Below are 19,631 nucleotides of genomic sequence, written 5' to 3' on the forward strand. Positions count from 1 at the left end.
AGATGCTGGAGGGAACTATACCCTAGTGTGGATCTCTGACTTCCAGGAGAAAACGGGAGAGAGTGGGAGGATGAAAAGAAATGAACCACAAACTACAATAGATAAAGTATTAACACTGTTTATTGAGTCTGCTTTTGGGACTCATTATGGCCATATATTTAATGTCAACTTAAATGCTGGGCTACATGGTTTCCTTTACATCTTTTTATTTATTATTACTCGTGCTCAGTTCTACCTGTAGGTTGGGATTACAGACCTTTTTCACTTTGTACAATTGAAACTTGGAAAAATAAAAATTTTCTTTTAAAAAAACCCCGCTCACGCTCGCCTCCCGGCAGTCTGTCTGAGAGCGTCTATTGGCGGCAGCGAAGGAGCCTGCCACCCAACCCCCAACCTGTCTTGGCCGTAATATCGGATGGCTGGATGGGGTGGGGGGGGGAGGGAAAACCTTTCACAGGGATCAAAAACGAAGAACCATGCTCTCATTAGAGAAACTTAGCAAAAAAAAAATAGATTGAAAAGTTTTTTTAAAAAAAGAGCAGCCACTGCTTTTTCCACTCAAGCTGTTCTCTGTTATTTCAGGGCTTGAGGCTACTATAGTGGGAACAAAACAGCCCCATGAAGAAAACAATAACTAACCAGCAATGTCCTCACCACAACTGTATATGCATAGTTCCCTGGGAGATTAAATCACCTTCATTATTTTTTTTTGTATGCAATGGCAGGACTCCCTTGGCGTTTTATAATAGGGGTGTCATCTGCAAAATATGATGAGGAAAGTGTTACAGGGCGTAAGTGTGATACATAGGAAGTGCGTGTGATACGCAGGACTTCTAATATATAGATATTGTGTGGGAGGACCAGCAAAGGAGGCGGAGAAATCGCCACAGAACTGGATACACTGAATGAACTTCACCATATTTGCATGAGACCTACCCTGCTGAGAATCATGCGGTGGTAAGTTCAGATCTGATGTAAATGCGTGTGTTTCTCTCGATAGATTTTTATATTGACCTTTTTTTTAAAATAATCGATCGTCTGTGAATGTTACGTGGTAAAAGGGAACTAAAACAAAAACGTTAAAAAGGCACCAGAGCTGCATCATTAGTCTCTGAAATCATCTCCAAAAAGCTTAGGCCAGCTTACACCATATGCTAAATGGACTTCATACAGGAATTTTCCAGGACTGCCTGAATGTAGGCCGAATCGGCAGAGGGTTTCCATAGAAACCGATAGACATCTTAGCGATTTGAAGCCGCGGCGTTGCCAGAGACACATGAATCCTTAGTTCCGCTTGTTCACCATTTGTTGCCGTAGTCTGTCTCGCTTTTTCTTCTCCATGAGTCTGTGAGGAAAAAATAAAGAAACAAAGCAAAGGATCACTGGGTTTATCCATCCAGTTTAAAGGTCAGGTATACTTTGTTTGTGTGCTCATCTAAATGAGGGATATTAGTGCTAGCATTGGAACTCTTTCCATTTCACACACCAACATTAGCATCAAGCATTCCCAGGTCAGGTAAAACAAGCCGTAACTCAGTGGTAGCACTCTCGCCTCTGAGTTAGAAGGTTGTGGGTTTAAGTCCCTCTCCAAAGACTTGAGCACATAATCTAGGTTGACACTCCAGTGTAGTACTGAGGGAGTGCTACACTGTTGGAGGTGCCGTCTTTCGGATGACACGTTAAACGTCTACCCTTTCAGGTGGACGTAAAAGTAGCCATGGCAGTATTTCGAAGAAGAGCAGGGGAGATCTCCCTGCTGTCCTGGCCAATACTTTTCCCTCCAGCAACATCACTAAAACAGGATATTTGGTCATTTATCACATTGTTGTTTGTGGGACCTTGCTGTGTACAAATTGAACATAAGAAATAGGAGCAGGAGTAGGCCACACGGCCCCTCGAGCCTGCTCCACCATTCAATCAGATCATGGCTGATCTTCTACCTCAACTCCACTTTCCTGCCCGATCCCCATATCCCTTGATTCCCCTAGAGTCCAGAAATGTATCTATCTCAGCCTTGAATAAGCTCAATGACTCAGCATCCACAGCCTTCTGGGATAAAGAATTCCAAAGATTCACAATCCTCTGAGTGAAGAAATGCCTCCTCATCTCAATCTTAAATGGCCAACCCCTTATCCTGCGACTATGCCCTCTAGTTCTAGATTGGCTGTCGCATTTCCTACATTACACGAGTGACTACACTTCAAAAAAGTACTTAATTGGCTGTAAAGCACTTTGGAATGTCCTGAGGTCGTGAAAGGTGCTATATAAATGCAAATCTTTGAAGTCTTTCTTTATATGCAGAATAAAAATCCCTATACCGTGCCCCAACAGTATCTCACCTACTGTGCAAGTGTGACATTTATTTCAATTTTGTACATCAGCCACCCTGTGACTTCTCTGAGTGAGACTTCAAATTTAAAAAAATCTATTATTTATCTTGGGACATGGATATCGCTGGTAAGGCCAGCAATTTTATTGCAAATCCCTAGTTACATTGAGAAAATGGTGGTGGGCCTTCTTCTTGAACCGTTGTAGCAGTGAGAAACAACTGAGTGGCTTGCTTGGCTACTTCAGAGGCCAGTTAAATGTCAACCATGTTGGTGTGGGAGGGGATTCACATAGAGGCTAGAGGGTAAGGACAGCAGGTTTCCTTTCCTAAAGTATATTAATGAACCATTAGTGTTGAATTAGTGCTGTTATCCCATGCCTACTAGGAACTGGATTGAGACTGCTCAAACTCATTGGACAAAGAAGACTTTCGTCCCATCTGTCTGTGCTAGATTTGAACCCTGGTCCCAAAGGTAAAAGGCCAACATCTAATCCGGTGCTTTAAATTGTGCTACTCTAGGGCAGCTTTACTAACTTTCTGTTAAGGGAAGAACCATAGAAGAAGTCCATTTGATTGAGTGTGTCATTACAGGCTCTTTGCTAGAGTAATCCAAAAGTAGTCCCACTGTCCCCTGTCCATCCATCTATGCATGGAGCTGCATTCCTTTTACTATCTTAGTTTTTGTAACAAGCCTTTTATGTGGCACTTTATCAAACTGCTTCTGAACATGCATATATATAACATCTCCCACATTCCCTGCACACTCTGATTTCCTCTGTTTACCGTCTGTTTCGAGCTTCGGTCAGCTCCATCAGCTGATCTTGCGCAGCCCGTAGCTCATCCAGTCGTTGCTGGTACCGGGAGTCACAGCTGTTCCGTTCGAAACTCGACATCTGACTGGAAAGCTCATTTGTCCGATCGCGTAGTTGTTGGATGGACGAGTAGAGGTTCTCATCGTCTTCCTCCTGTTTGAATATCGCGTACACGGTATTACTGCATTCTGCTTCGATGTCACCCAGCATGTCAAGGCCTCACACGCATGGTCCCAAATAAATGCCATTCTCAGAGGGAACTCTACTCTATTTTAAGGTAAATGACCTCTATTATCTTTATTTTTGATTTCAGGTAAGCCCATTAAAGCTGCAGTGACCCATTGTTGCTAAGCAGTTAAAGGGAAACTCCAGGAATTTCACCAAAAGATTGGTCTAAATTCATGGCCAATCACAAATGACCATAACTGGATGAAAGCAGGCTATCTGATGTAGACTGTGAGCACAGAACTTTAGGACACAGTTAATTAGATGGGAGATTGCAAGGAAGTTTCAAAAGGGAATTGGATATAAACTTGAAAAGGAAAAATTTGCAGGGCTATTGGGAAAGAATGGGGGAGTCAGACTAATTGGAGAGCTCTTTCAAAGAGCCAGCACAGGCATGGTGGGCCGAATGACTTCCTTCTGTGTTTTCCCCCCCTCCTAGCTCACGGATAAAGCACGAGGCTGAGACAATTAACTGTTTCAAAAAGGAGCTGATAAATATCTGTTGGCAATTGGGATTGGTTGTTATAGAGGGAAGAATAGATTGAGATGATCAAATACTCCATGGAATGTAATGGGAAAGATTTACTTCTTCAGTGCTTAGGACATAAAGTATCACATGACTGGTGTGCATATCGGAAAATTGGGCAAGAAGGATCGCATGCCAGTAACGGAACCCATTAATTTAAAGAGGAAAATTTGTCCCAAATCATTCCTGTGCTGCTGAGACTAGGGGAAATGTTTTCAGAAAGACAATAGGCCAGTATTGAACAGTGGACAACTGGGCATTTAATTTATACAGATCTTTCCCAGAGGTGTAGAAGTGGCTGAGACCCATGAAAAGAATGACTTTAATGGCATTCTATGCTTTCTTATGTTCTCATTAGAATGAGATTGACTGACCAGAGCTACACTTGCCATGATATGGTGCTGAAGTGGATCTCAAATAAACACAAGCGGGGAGTACTGGATGGCATATTGGCAATGTAGCCTCATTGTACAATCAGTGGGGTAGGACTGCTCTGTTCCTGCAACTGGCCACACATAGACTTCTTAAGCTCAGCCCTGGTGTCAAGAAGTGGTAGGGAACTGAGCAGCACTTCCCCAGTAGGGCAAAGGTGGAAGAGACATGCTAGATAACATCTGCGCAACAAGTAGCAGCTAGTTCAAACACTGTGTGTGTGTGTGTGTGTGTGTGGTTTCCAGTTCTATTTGTGTGTGTGTGGTGTCGACTTCTCTTTGTCTGTATGTGGGTTAGTTAAATATTTCTTGATGAAGATAGTAAAGTGCCCTTTTAATTACTTGTTACATGATTGCTTGCAGCAGGGAGCAGGCTATTGCATGTGTGGGATGGAAAATAGGTCAACTTTCTGTTTTCAAACGTTGCTGCGCTTTTATTCTACACAAAGTTACGGAGAGGCTTTTTTGCATTGTTTTCTCGGAGTTTCCTTTTAACTGTTTCCTATGCATGAGCAGGAGCTGAAGAAAGCAGTCGACAAGGAAAATGCTGTGCCCCGTGGCATTCATTTTAGCAGGGGCAAGACGGGCATCAGAGCACAACAGCTACTTCACTGCTGCCCTCCTTCCAATCACAGTGGGAAAATAGGGAGGGAATAATGGTTGGTGCAAAGAATGAAAGGCTCCTTGGTGGCTCAGACACATTCCTGTTCCAATGTGCCATGGTATGACAACAGTTAATGCCTGAGATTCCCCTTCCCCCACACTCTTGCTCCCACTAGCAAATTCCAGAACTCAGCCAAGCCATCAAGGTGGTGGTACAGAGTGGAGGCCAGGCGATTCCTGCACAGGATGGCAGTTGAGTCTCCTCGCTTTGAGAGATTTGTGGGCGGCAAGCCTGCCACTAAACTGGAATGACTGACTTCAGGGTGTTCCACAGCTCTGCCAAGGCAGGAGAGGATAGAAAAAAAAATCAGAGGATATTTTACTCTCCAGGCTGATCCCCAATGACGATCAGCCAGGAATGTCTGAAGACGGATAATGTGACAATGCCGCAAGCTTTGCAGGCATTCTCCTGCTCTCTTCCCACTTCCTTGGTAAGGTCGCCATTCTATTCACCTTGGAATAATGAGAAGCTGAGTGCAACTCTGCCAGGATCTGAAATCTGAGGTCCTCCTTTTCTGAGTCCAGCGTTCAACCGATTTTCCAGCATCGGTATAGGTCTGAAAACAGGTCACCACCCATTCTTTAGACTGGGCTATGATTCGGAAAGGGTAGGAAAACAAAAAACTGTTGGAGGGAGGGGACTTAGGTATCTTTACCTCCTGTCAGTACATAGGAAAACAATTATTTTTTAAAAAATAGGATGTAATACACCTCAAAATAATCAGAGCATGGTTGCATCCTATTTTTTGTTTCGTTCCTCGTGAAGAGGACGGGGAAAGGGAATGCACAACATGGCAGACGTCACATGCGGTAATCATGCTTTAAAGGGAGGGGGCATCAGCTCCTGGGAAGACACTTTAGCAGCATCTCAGTGAGTGGTTGGCGGCAACGAGCCAGACATCGGAAAGGTCTAATCTTAGCTTTTCACTGCAGCTTTGAAATAATGAGCACCTAAAGTAATGTAATAAAAAAATGTTGCAGGTTTAAAGATATATCCAATTTAAAAATAATTTAAAAGCTTTCCATAGAATTTTGACTCTTAAATAGTTACTGGCTAAGATATCTATGAAAAGTTCTATACAGAGCAGCTACAGAGCACATGCCAGCCACAGTGATGTCATCCTACCCAGAATGCACTGCAGGAAGGGAAAGGAATGGAGTCCCCCTGGTGATGAAAAGATGGAATGTTACAAAGATGAATTATCTCCGTAGTACATGGTCAGAATGCCTCCCTAGAAATCACTGTTGATGGGTGAATCAGCAAAACCAATCAACAACCCTTTAAAAATGAACCACAGTTTCCACATATTTTAAAGAACCTCCTTTTTCTCTAATAGACTAACTGAAAAACCGAGAGGGGCTTCCTACGCTACCTGTCAGAATTGTACATGATGGGTAAGGTACTGATCACTATCTATGATGCACTCTGTGGGCAAGGATCTATCTGTGATGAACTCCATGGGTGACTCCCTATCACTGTTACTGATGTACTCCATGGGTAAAAATCTATCACTATTACTGATGGACTTCATGGGCAATCTATCACTCTTAATGTTGGACTCCATGGACAAGGATTTTTCTGCGATGGACTCTACATGTAACTCCCTAACATTATTAGTGATAGACTCCATGGGTAAAAATCTACACCATTAGTGGTGGAGTCTATGAGTAATAAACTCTAAAATCTATAGCGATGGACTCTAAGGATAAAAATCTATGACTATTAGTGATGGATTTTATGGGTAAGTACTTATCATTATTAGTGATAGACTCTTTGGGCAAGGATGTATCAGTTAGTGATGGATTGAATGGGTAAGGATCCATCTAGGAATGACTGTATAATGACACGATAATGCTAGGTGAGTTCATTTAAATAATTTCTGACGGTCCTGGCACATAGCATATGATGCACTTGGGGCACTACATTGGTTGGGCACCACAATGTCAGTTGTCAGCAGCCAGTGAAGTCGCCATTTTTTCGCCTAAGGGTGGTGGTGACTTTAGTCCCCTTGCAGAATGTGGCTGTTGGAAGCCAACAAAAATAGACAGGGACAAAAAGGAAGTATGGTCCCACATCAAGAAGGAGGGTACTCAGGAATTATTTCTTTTTTTTTACACGAGCCTCCCTTGAAATGCATAACCCAAACAAACATTTAGAGTGTGGAGTTCCGCTCAGGCTTTGGACTCATTTGCATGGGAACTGGAGGTCTAATACACCTTGCACACATTCTCCATACGTCAAAGTTGGCACACATTATGGAGTGCGGAGTGAGTCAGGTGCTGCAGAGAATTCATGTCACACCAGCTGATTATGTGATGTCCAAAGCTTTGCAACTTTAGATGCTCAAGGTTGCATTATTGGCCCTTGTAGATAAGGATCTATCAGTGCTCTGCCCCATGTATGATGAACTCTATGGGTAATAATCTCTTGGTGATGCATCCAATGCCTGATGGACTCAATGAGCAATGATCTGTCAATGGACGTAATGGGTAGGGATCTATATTTGATGGACTCTATGGGAAGTACATATCTGTGAATGACACTGTGGATAAGTACTAATATCTGAATGACTCTATGGGTAAATACCATCTGTGAATGACTATGGTTAGCTGTTCTTTGTGAAGAATGCTTTTTTTCTGGACTGTACCGCCATTACCAGCTTGATGTAAAAATAATGCATCCACTGTGGTCCAAAAACAAGGTTTTACCTTGGCATTGACTATCTCAATGTGAACAAGTAGAGAGGCCAGCTCTAGCTCCTCACTGTAACTGTTTTTCAGGGGCACGGATCTGTAACCTGTAAATAGAACAACATATGGTCATTAATCAGGACATCACTGACACACAGCAGCATCTGAAGATAGAGACCACTCCAATCCAGCTCAGAAATGTACAATGCAATCTCAATGAGCACACCCAATATCAACACACACACATGGTCACTTACAATTCATGAACCCAGTCTTGCATTTACCTCACAATGTCAGTATATGGAGCTGTAAAATTGTATAAAAGTTTAGGTTTAAAGGCATGCAAGATAATCTGTAAGATAAAAGTCAAGCTTCACTTCAATTATAATTGACGTGAATGGACACCGCGCAACAATCGCCAGACAGGAGGGTTCCCTCCCAGTCGGGGAACACTTCAGCAGTCAAGGACATTCAGCCACCGATCTTCGGGTAAGCGTTCTCCAAGGTGGCCTTCGAGACACACGACAACGCAAAATCGTCGAGCAGAAATTGATAGCCAAGTTCCGCACCCATGAGGACGGCCTCAACCGGGATCTTGGGTTCATGTCACGCTATACGTAACCCCACCAGTGAATAAAAGTTATCTGTTTTTAATACAACGGGTCATTTTCTGTCTTTCTCTTCCTTTCGGATGTTTCTCCCTCTCTCTCTCTGTTTTGTGTTCTGGCCGTTTGTATATTCGGTGGTCCTGTAGGTAACACCTCTCTGTCTGAACACTTTGATTGCCTTGACAACGGGCAGTTGGAAAGATTATCTGTAATCACCAGGTATTGTTCTCTGAATATAAATGCGAAACGTTCAAGGATTTCCACATTCACCTGACGAAGGAGAAAGCCTCGGAAAGCTTGTGATTTTCAAATAAAACTGTTGGACTATAACCTGGTGTTGTAAGATTCTTTACATTTGCCAACCCCAGTCCATCACCGGCATCTCCACATCAATTATAATATGCAGCATGGCAATTGGAATTAAGATTAAAGGGCCAGATGACCGATGGACTCCATGGGTTAGAGCCTAATAGGTGTGAGCAATGACGAGTGCCTGTCTGTGATAGTCTCAATTTCTATGGGTAAGTATTTGTGATGGTTCAAGGAGCAATACTATAGGTGAGTATCATCAGATCAGTGATAAAACTGCTTATCTTAAAAGCCTTATCTTGTCAGTATCCATCAGCCTTGAATTTGTGAGATCAGCAAATCTAGGGACTGCACTTGCCCGTGTTGTGGTGCTCTGTGCCAGTAGTGGGAGGGCTATCATCGCCAAATCTTGCAAAACAGGCCTTTCTATTGTGATAGCACAAGGAGGAATTTTAAGGGCAAATGCCCATCAGTGATGGATTTTATCAGTAATTACCTATCAGTAATGAGGGCTGTGCAGTAGACGTGGTCGACATGGACTTCAGCAAAGCATTTGACAAGGTACCGCATGGTAGGTTGTTACATAAGGTTAAATCTCATGGGATCCAAGGTGAGGTAGCCAATTGGATACAAAATTGGCTTGACGACAGAAGACAGAGGGTGGTTGTAGAGGGTTGTTTTTCAAACTGGATGCCTGTGTCCAGCGGTGTGCCTCAGGGATCGGTGCTGGGTCCGCTGTTATTTGTTATTTATATTAATGATTTGGATGAGAATTTAGGAGGCATGGTTAGTAAGTTTGCAGATGACACCAAGATTGGTGGCATTGTGGACAGTGAAGAAGGTTATCTGGGATTGCAACGGGATCTTGATCAATTGGGCCAGTGGGCCGATGAATGGCAGATGGAGTTTAATTTAGATAAATGTGAGGTGATGCATTTTGGTAGATCGAATCGGGCCAGGACCTACTCCGTTAATGGTAGGGCGTTGGGGAGAGTTATAGAACAAAGAGATCTAGGAGTACAGATTCATAGCTCCTTGAAAGTGGAGTCACAGGTGGATAGGGTGGTGAAGAAGGCATTCGGCATGCTTGGTTTCATTGGTCAGAACATTGAATGCAGGAGTTGGGATGTCTTGTTGAAGTTGTACAGGGCATTGGTGAGGCCACACTTGGAGTACTGTGTACAGTTCTGGTCACCCTATTATAGAAAGGATATTATTAAACTAGAAAGAGTGCAGAAAAGATTTACTAGGATGCTACCGGGACTTGATGGTTTGACTTACAGGGAGAGGTTAGACAGACTGGGACTTTTTTCCCTGGAGAGTAGGAGGTTAAGGGGTGATCTTATAGAAGTCTATAAAATAATGAGGGGCATAGATAAGGTCGATAGTCAAAATCTTTTCCCAAAGGTAGGGGAGTCTATAACGAGGGGGCATAGATTTAAGGTGAGAGGGGAGAGATACAAAAGGGTCCAGAGGGGCAATTTTTTCACTCAAAGGGTGGTGAGTGTCTGGAACGAGCTGCCAGAGGCAGTAGTAGAGGCGGGTACAATTTTGTCTTTTAAAAAGCATTTGGACAGTTACATGGGTAAGATGGGTATAGAGGGATATGGGCCAAGTGCAGGCAATTGGGACTAGCTTAGTGGTATAAACTGGGCGACATGGACATGTTGGGCCGAAGGGCCTGTTTCCATGTTGTAACTTCTATGATTCTATGATTCTATGATATCAGTCTCTAAGGGTAAGTAGTTATCTGTGATGCTATCAGAGGAATTTTATAAATAAATCTTAACTTCCTTCAAGCGGATGATCTGTGTGGGAGGTACCTTCAATGCAAAGAGGTCCACCCACCTGCACGGTTTGTTGCGATCTGATGTATATATTTATAAAAGTGTAGGTTTGCATAAATGGTGAGAAACGAGGAACTGTGGAGGTGCAAAGAGATTTGGAAGTCCAAGATCACAAATCATTAAAAGCTAGGAGATAGGTACAAAAAGTAATCAAAAAGGCTAATGGAATGTTGGCCTGTATCTCAAAGGGGAGAAAGTTTTGCTTCATCTGTATAGAGCCTTGGTCTGACCCCATCTGGAGTACAATCAGTTTTGGGCACCACGTCTCAGGAAGGATATACAGACCTTGGAGGGGGTGAAGCGCCGATTCACCAGAATTATACCTGGGTTTAGGAAGTAAAATTATGAGGACAGGTTGCATAAACTTGGCTTATATTCCTTTGAGTATAGAGGATTGTCGGGTGATGTAATCGAGGTGTCTAAATGTTAAAAAGATTTGATAGGGTAGAATACAGAGAAACTGGTGGGGGAATCAAGAACAAGGAGCCATAATCTTAAAATTAGAGCTATGCCATTCAGGAGCAAAATCAGGAAGCATTTTCACACAAAGGGTAGTAGAAATCTGGAACTTTCACCCCCAAAAAGCTGTGGATTAACTAATTGAATGGCAGAGTAGGCTTGAGGGGCTGCATGGCCTACTCCTGTTCCTAACTTACCTAGTGAGCAGCGAGTAGTTATGATCTGGAATGCATTGCCTGAAAGGGTGGTGGATGCAGATTCAATCATGGCTTTCAAAAAGGAATTGGATAAATATTTGAAGGGAAAAAATTTGCAGGGCTATGGAGAAAGAGCGGGGAATAGGACTAGCTAGATTGCTCTTACAAAGAGCCGGCACAGGCTTGCTGGGCCGAATGGCCTGATTCTATGATAGTGGTCCTCATCCAGTAGTGGGTTTAGGAATAAGTAGCATCTCCAAATCAGTATGTGGAAACAGAAAGGATGCTAATCTGATTTCCATGAGTATCGCTGAGCCTGTGGGTGATGCCAGCTGAGTATATTAACCAGGACCTCCACCAATTTTGCCTGTCTCAGTAGTTGGGCATTCCACTGGCTCTTCTGCTGGTGCTATTTTGTATTGAGAAGGGGAGGGAAAGGGAGGTGACAATGCTGTGATATAAATCTTCTTTCTTAACAAGTAGGAGACATTTTTATAAATAGAGGGGACAGCACGTGTATTAAACTAGAACAGTTAAGTGTGTAGTGTTTACCTTCAAATGGTAGGGAAGACACAATCCATTCTGTAGGTTCACACACCTATTGTAGCCTCCTCCTCTGAAAGGGGTAAAGCATCCTATTCCCATTGGCAGGAAACTTAAAATGGGTCAAAACACCAAGTGAAAAATAGCTTTTGTGTAGACCAAAACTTATTCGAGTCATTCTGCTCCAGTGACACATTCCCACTTGAATACAGAGCTGTGACAATTAAAAAAGGGTTTAGCGCTGTTTATCAATTCTGGGATCAGTCAGCAACAATGAATTCCTAAGATAGGAGTGGAAAAATATTGCAATCATAATGTTTCCAATTCGGCCCTATCTCAAATCCCATCAGCATAAAGTCACCACAATCGATGCCAGTTTTTTCTCCAGTCCTTTAGTCTCCAAACATGATACAGCTATTCTGCCCGTTTGAGTAGGTTCGGCATGTCAGTGACTTCTCCACTGATGCCATTTTGTAATCAGAGAGTGGATTTGGGAGAGATCTGAGTGCTGCAGTGATGCAAGTCCACAAAATTGGTCTCGCCCGGAGGGGTTGCAGTGAATGCCAGTAAAGGAAATGGTGCAGTCGATGATGCTCATGTAATGCCGAGGAAGAATTGCTCCCCCTGGGGCAGGGAGGGTAGAACTGTACTGTTGCTACATACAGCACTAGTACAATTCTCTCTTCCTCCCCTGTGGGGAGCAGAAGAAAGGGATAATTGCTCCGTGTCTAACCCATGCTGCACCAGATGCTGGCATGCTCAGTGCCAACACAGATTCATTCCCAGTACTTACATCCCTCACTCTCTCACCTTATTAAAAAAGTCAAATAATATTCTTCTTACAAGGCTGCTAGTTACCTGTTTTAAGTCCTTTCACTGGGTAAGTTGCCTGGGCTAGGAAGTTGGGGTCACTGAACATGTCCTCATCATACACAATGAACTTCAAAAAGGCAAACTCGGGATTGTTGATGTCAAAGACAAATTGCTTGAAGAGCCAGACGGGATTTAAACCATTATCCGCTGGAACAAAAATGAAATACAAAGAGATACAATGAAACAGGCTCCTTGCAATACCGGGGGCTTTATTTAACGTTCCTTTTCCCTGTGTTTTTTCTTTGTTTCTCCACTTTTCTCCCCTTCTCTCCTTAAGGTTATGATGACTCATGTTGGGCTTCCTTCACACTTTGCCCAAAGCAGCCATTCCTAACTCACCAACACCCACTTCAGGCAAGGGTTGCTGGATATCGATCAGGAGTTGGAAACTTGGCTGATTTTCCCATCCCTTTGAGCTCAGCTGTAGCTCCCAGGCTGAACCCGGTAAACACACAGACCAGGGACTAAACCTGGGACCATTCTGGTCTGCATCGCTCAGTTCCACATTTGTCACGGAACTTACCAACTGGGCGAATGATACATTAAGTGGTTTAATATAAAACTGGCAGGCCTTGCTCTGCAGCGCTATCACTGGAGGAGTCACACAGAATTCGTGTTACAGCAAAGGGCACGTTACATAAAAGTGTTTATTTGTTGACTCCTTTAACTCCCCAATAGCTGAGTAAGTAAAGGCACTGAGCAGTACAACACTAACCCATAAAAAACAGAAGGTCCCAGGTTTGATTCTCAGTCTGCGTTCAGTTAGCTGATCTCAGCTAGGACAGCAGTAGGGGCACGACAATTTGCCTCAGTACCCTACCCCCTGACTAGGGAGGGGAAGAGGTCAATTTGCCAAACTCACAATTGCAACTCGACGACCCCTGCTGGAAGCAGGTGCCGATGTCAGGTGAGGAATGGATCGGGCCCATGAATCTGTTGGAAACAAACAGGGAGAAAATGACATGTGTAGATTATTGGCGAAAGGTCATCGGTTCTGATGAAAGGTCATCGACTCGAGACGTTAACCCTATCTCCACAGATGTTGCATGACCTGCTGAGTGTTTGCAGCATTTTGTGTTTTTATTTCAGATTTCCAGCATCCGCTGTATTTTGCTTTCAGTGTAGATTATTGAACACGTTAAAACGATTCTAACGCTGTGCCTGAATCAGACTGTGTATGTTGGATGAGGACATGATTAGCCTCAGCTGAGATTCAATGTCAAGGCTTATGTTGAAGAATTCCCGACTGGTGTGGCCCCCCCCCGCCTCCAAGGAATTAGCTGCTTTAGGGGAGGGAGAGGGGAGAAAAACTGGTGAGGGGAAAAAAAATTGTTGCAGGGTGGGGTATGTGGTTCATTCACGGAGGAGGAGTCTCACTTACCCACCACCTCTGTCTTGTATTTGCTGTTGTCGTACTCAGCTCCACACACCTCAACCTCAACAAATGGACAAACGATGCTCCTCCCATTCTTGGGCAGGTGTCGCGCTCCCAAGATCTGTCAGTTTAAGAGAATGGTGTCAATAAGGACTCACGACTGCAGCTCATCCTTGAGTATTCTTTTTAAAAGGATCGAGAACCCTGAAATCACATTACCCTACAACAAGTCCATACCAGCAGATTATCTGGAGGCTTAGCTGGTAAATGCAGTAATCCAGAAGGAAACTAAGCCATCCCGGTCCGTGCTGGTCAGCATTAGTGGCGCCATAATTTACAGCATGTCTGGGCTAAGGAAGGGGCAAACTCAGACAGTGTTCCCATTCCTAATCATTTTCCAGTGATCCCCACTGGGACAGGATTGCGTGCAGCTTCATGGTGAATAGCCCATCAACACTAATTTCCTGGACTTAAAGAATAGCAAAAGAATCAATTTTCAGTGGCCATTGGGGAAGATCAGGCGGCCATGGGCTTGCAGCTAAGTGATGGGGAGGGGGTTTTGTGTGGGCCAGGTGGGAGAGAAGTTGGGGGGGGGGGGGGGGGGGGGAGTGTGGGTGGGGGGGGGAGGGGGGGGGGGGGGAGTCTAGTACAGGGGAGGCTGTGGCTTTCTTTGTGGGGCTCGGAGGATCACTCCTGCTCCTCCAGGCCCCACAAAGGAAAGTTTAACACTTACCTTGGAGGACCCCTTCTGACTGCAAGCCATCTGCAATCTTGCTTCAGCCTGGCGAGGAAACCGAGGCAGTTCCCCGCTGAAGCTCCAGTTAAATTACTGTCAGGGTCCTGTTGACATCACAGTTAGTGCATGAGGCTCCCACTTGAGCCAGCACTTCATCTGCCACCAAAACCAACTTCATTAAAATCAGCGAGATCATAGAGTCATAGAGTCATAGAGTTATACGGCACGGATAGAGGCCCTTCGGCCCATTGTGTCCGCGCCGGCCATCAAGCCCTGTCTACTCTAATCCCATATTCCAGCATTTGGTCCGTAGCCTTGTATGCTATGGCATTTCAAGTGCTCATCCAAATGCTTCTTGAATGTTGTGAGGGTTCCTGCCTCCACAACCCTTTCAGGCATTGAGTTCCAGACTCCAACCACCCTCTGGGTGAAAAAGTTCTTTCTCAAATCCCCTCTAAACCTCCCGCCTTTTACCTTGAATCTATGTCCCCTTGTTATAGAACCCTCAACGAAGGGAAAAAGCTGCTTAGTATCCATCCTATCTGTGCCCCTCATAATTTTGTACACCTCAATCATGTCCCCCCTCAGCCTCCTCTGCTCCAAGGAAACATTTACCTGAGGAAGGAGGAAGCCTCCGAAAGCTTGTGAAGTTAAAATAAAATTGCTGGACTATAACTTGGTGTTGTAAAATTGTTTACAATTGCTCCAAGGAAAACAAACCCAATCTTCCCAGTCTCTCTTCATAGCTGAAGCGCTCCAGCCCTGGTAACATCCTGGTGAATCTCCTCTGCACCCTCTCCAAAGCGATCACATCCTTCCTGTAGTGTGGCGACCAGAACTGCACACAGTACTCCAGATCAGTGGGAATGGAACAGGAAATGGAGCTGCTCTGTTTTCACTGCTCACCCACTCTGTTCCCGCCCAGCGTGGAGAGTTAAAATTCCCCCTCATGGTATCTGTTCTTTTCAGGGTACATCACCCAGATCTCTTGTGGTAAAACAAAAGTAGCTGGGACTTGCCTGAAGCTGCACGGTGATCGGTTCCACACCCTTGAGAGTGTTCTTGTCAAAGGGGTCGAAGATCTCGTCTCTCATGATGTCAGGGTGCAAGACGTATCCACTCTTCCCGTTCATGGTGAAGATCGCCTGGTTCAGCTGCATTGGTTTGTCTACATAGAAAAAAAGATTCCAAACTAACTTGCTCTTCGCTGTGACAATGATTCTCCTACAAGGTTCCCAGTATTTACAGTGCCTCTATTTCCTTTAGCTGGCACCTACTCTGGCTAACGCTGGGGTACTGGTCCACAAGGGCTGGCACCATTCTTCATATGTGAGCTTACAATTCAGTAAAGGGATGAATTTCCATGAGCGTTCTCCCGCTCGTCTGCTGTGATTTCAGCCATGGAAACTCCACAAAAATAGCGCAAATTTACCCATTCAATGATAGTAGGCTATTCAGCAGTGGGGAGCTTCACAGCTGAATCCTATCAAGTCCTCACCGACAACTGTACGCTTTCTCACACAAGCCACCAAATAGCAATTGGGAGCAGACCTCAAATTAGTTTAATCCTCTCCCTAGCTGAAAGGTGCTAAGGCCAATTCTAATACCCCTAATACCCAAAGCAGCTGAGATCAGCATACTCGGCACAGACCAGGCCTGGCAGATTCCACTAATCATTAGATCAACTCACTGAACCTTTCTAATCCATGTGACTTTGTTCCACACTCAGCAAATGAGCCACCAGATGAGCTTCTCATATATTGAAAGTATGTAAAATATGAAGGGGAAGAACAAATAGAATTTATCTTGTGGGGGAGGGGGAGAGTTGTCAGATGATATCACAAGCCATGCGGGCTAGGCACAGGTAGTTTATAGTTGACGTCTGAGCTATAAACATAGCCACTGTTTCTGTAATTACCGTACAATCCAGCAGAGAGAGCTGCAGCCCAATATTTAGTTAGGAGCCGTGCTTACAACAGCATGAATAACCACTCTAACGTAGAATAACATTGCAAAATGTTTCACAGAGGTGTAAGGAAAAATGGGTGCTGAGCCAAAGAAGGAAAGATTAATAGGGCTGTCCAAAAGCTTAGTCAAAGAGGTAGATTTTAAGGAAGGGCTTAGAGGAGTGGGAGATGGTGAGTTAGCTGGATTTAGGGAGAGAACTATAAAGAGTGGGGCCTAGATGACTGAAGGGATGGTCACCAATGTTGATAGGATAATGGTAGCAGAATTGTGGATGAACTGAAGTTTATAGAGCCTGAAGGTGACACAGGAACGGTTGAGGTTTTCAGTTGCTGATAGGCTGAGGTAGGGGTGCAGATGGCCAATGTTATGGGCTTGGAAGTAGGCAGAATTTGTGATAGTGTGAATATGGGTTTGGAAACTCAGCTTCGATTCGAATAGGATGCTGAGATTGTGAACACCTGGTTCAATCTGAGACAGGTTGGAATCGGTGGCAAGGATACTGAGTTTATGGCGGGGGCTGAAGACAATGCCTTTGCCCTTCCCAATGTTTGTCTAGAAGAAATTACAGCTTATCCAAGACTTGATGTCAGACAAGTGATCTGACAGCAGAGAGGCAGTGGAGGGGTCGAGAGAGATGGTGGAAAGGTAGAGCCGGGTGTCATCAGCATGCATGTAGAAGGTGACCCCATGTCTTTTGATGATGTTGCCATGACATAGATGAGGAAGAGGTGGGGACCAAGTATGGCTCCTTGGAGGATTCCTGAGATTATGGTATTGGGGCAGGAAGAGAAACCATTACTAGAGATGCTCTGGCTACAATTGGATAGGTAAGAGTGGAACCAAGCGGTGGCATTCCCTCCGAGCTGGACAACAGATGAGAGTCTTTGGAGGAGGATGGTGTGATCAACCATTTTGATGGGAACTATGCTTTCGGGGTAGAGGGAAGAAAGCTGGAACGGTACTTTGAGAGGGTGAAGGGAAGGAATCTGAAAGCCTAAGCCCAGAAAATGTTGATTTTTGACACTTCAGTCTCACTTCAGGAGGATGCTGTAGCCGCCACCCTCTGTGTAACTTCTACCAGGAGTTGAGCTAAGTGGGAGATGAAACCTGCAGCACTGGATGTAGTGCTCCAGTGAGCAGTGTCCTCACACTGTGTCAGATTTCTACTGGACAAGGCTGCACTATACCATCAAAAGCCCATTAAAAATATAACCTAGTAAGCTTGTGATTATGAATGCTCTAGCAAAGAGCCAGCACAAACACAAGGGGCTAAGTGGCTTCCTCCTGTGCTGGAAACCTCTATGGTTAAATGGAATGGATTTAACATCCCTTTTTTTTAAACAAGTTCTGTGACTGTTTTCGAAGTACCCTCACACATTATTATATTCTAAGAGCAGACTTTTGAAGTTGAGAAATCTGAACTGTGGACCTTTCTGAATCACACAGTTAAATCTATGTTAAAAAAAACCCCAATCCCAACAACACACCGAGTCTGCTTGTTCTCGGAGCACTGTGGCGAGGGGGGCAGAGGGGAACCTTGCCTCTTCCGTGTAACTCACTCCCAGGTGCGGCTGGCTGCTTACGGCGAGGTTACCTGGTGTCTGGAAGTTAAGCGCCACCAGCTGGCTGCCGCAGATCCACATGGGCAGTGGGTCATAGTTGGAGGAGTCCAGACGTTGCCCCTTGGGGTAGACCCGGCTCAGCTGCCGGTGGTTGTACTGAAGGAACTTCTTGCCCTTGCTTTTGTTGGCGTATTTCTCCGCCTTCGTTTCGGGGAAGGACGACATGTCTCTGTAACAGGCCTTGTCCGTTCCGATCTCTGCAGACGAGGCAACGCAAAGTCAGTAAGGAAACACCAATACATGGCAGGCTAACCAGACACGTCAATTCCCCTTTTTACATGATCCGTTGCTCATCAACGATGTACTGACCTCTTTGGTATTTAATGACTTCTTCTCTGGATTACGTGATGCAGAGAGCAGTTTACTCATTGGCCGTGAATTTCCTTGGAGCTGCTCCCCCTCCGCCACTGTGACGTTACCAGAAGTGCGGCGGAAACCCCATTTGCGCACTTAAGCGGGGTTTCGGCAAAGTTACAGCAGCAGAGCAGGAGCAGATCAGCCGAAATTCCGTGTTGGCTAGATCAGAGAATTTTTGTACTCATCAGGGTGAGTGCTGGGGAGGATGAAGACTGCCATTTCAGGTACTCAGTGTCAGCATTGAGCACTCCCAGGTCAGGCATAGCACTGGTATAAGCAGAGTATGGCTCCCTCTATGCTGCCTCAACAATGCGCCTCAGTCCGAAAAAGGGTCCCTACTCTGCCAGTGTGACATTTCCCACTTCCCACACTAGCTGCTCCATCAGTGCACAGATTACTGATTGGTTTGTAAACAAGAATTTATGGTAACAAACATGTCAAAGTGTCCTTCAGCTTAATCTGAATTACTACATTATGCAGTTACGATAAAGCACAAATATCTCGATAGTCTTCATATTGATATTTTACACTTTTTAAAATTTCCCCTTATGTCTTTTGAAACCAGTGGCTTTATGCTGCGGTAAGGTCCAGTCAGTCACTAGCAGGGCAGCCTGAGTGACACTAATAACATGAGGCCAATGGGCCTACATTTGGCTACTCTGCTGGCAGAAGAGATTTGGGTTGGGGCCAATTGTATGGTCAGGGTGGGCTTCCAGCATCCCTAAGGGCACTTCAGTGGCATCTGGCCAGATACCGCAAGGCCTTTCCGGGTTGCAAATCAAAGGTAGCTGCGTGAGTCTTCGGCTCCATCTGAATGGGCAAATATTTTGAGTCAAACTTACTTTCTTCATCAAAAGGCACAGGACGGCAATAGACAACCAGCTCAGACAATTCCAGTGCAATCTTCTTTCGCCTCTCCATTATTTTTCCTTCTTGCATCTGTCGCAAAGAGAAATAGTCATTTAATACTATTGTAGGAGCACCTTCACCACATGGACTGCAGCAGTTCAACAAGAAGGCCCACCACCACCTCCTCAAGGGCAATGATGGGCAATAAATG

General features: G+C 44.7%; 1 protein-coding gene across 1 annotated transcript in view; it reads right to left on the reverse strand.

The window, feature by feature from the left end:
- Positions 1 to 102: 102 nt before the first annotated feature.
- The window catches only part of LOC137311568 (1-phosphatidylinositol 4,5-bisphosphate phosphodiesterase gamma-1-like), a 154,742-nt gene continuing 135,213 nt past the window's right edge, over positions 103 to 19,631 (reverse strand). The window contains exons 25-32 of the mRNA XM_067978702.1: positions 19,414 to 19,510; positions 18,187 to 18,411; positions 15,644 to 15,792; positions 13,895 to 14,009; positions 12,499 to 12,660; positions 7,696 to 7,784; positions 3,113 to 3,294; positions 103 to 1,345 (exon numbers count right to left, since the gene is read on the reverse strand). Of these exons, the coding sequence (XP_067834803.1) occupies positions 1,285 to 1,345; positions 3,113 to 3,294; positions 7,696 to 7,784; positions 12,499 to 12,660; positions 13,895 to 14,009; positions 15,644 to 15,792; positions 18,187 to 18,411; positions 19,414 to 19,510 (1,080 nt within the window). The 3' untranslated portion in view covers positions 103 to 1,284. The remainder of the gene's footprint in view (positions 1,346 to 3,112; positions 3,295 to 7,695; positions 7,785 to 12,498; positions 12,661 to 13,894; positions 14,010 to 15,643; positions 15,793 to 18,186; positions 18,412 to 19,413; positions 19,511 to 19,631) is intronic.

The sequence above is a fragment of the Heptranchias perlo genome, chromosome 3 (assembly GCF_035084215.1).
Source record: "Heptranchias perlo isolate sHepPer1 chromosome 3, sHepPer1.hap1, whole genome shotgun sequence".
Taxonomy (NCBI): Eukaryota; Metazoa; Chordata; class Chondrichthyes; order Hexanchiformes; family Hexanchidae; genus Heptranchias; species Heptranchias perlo.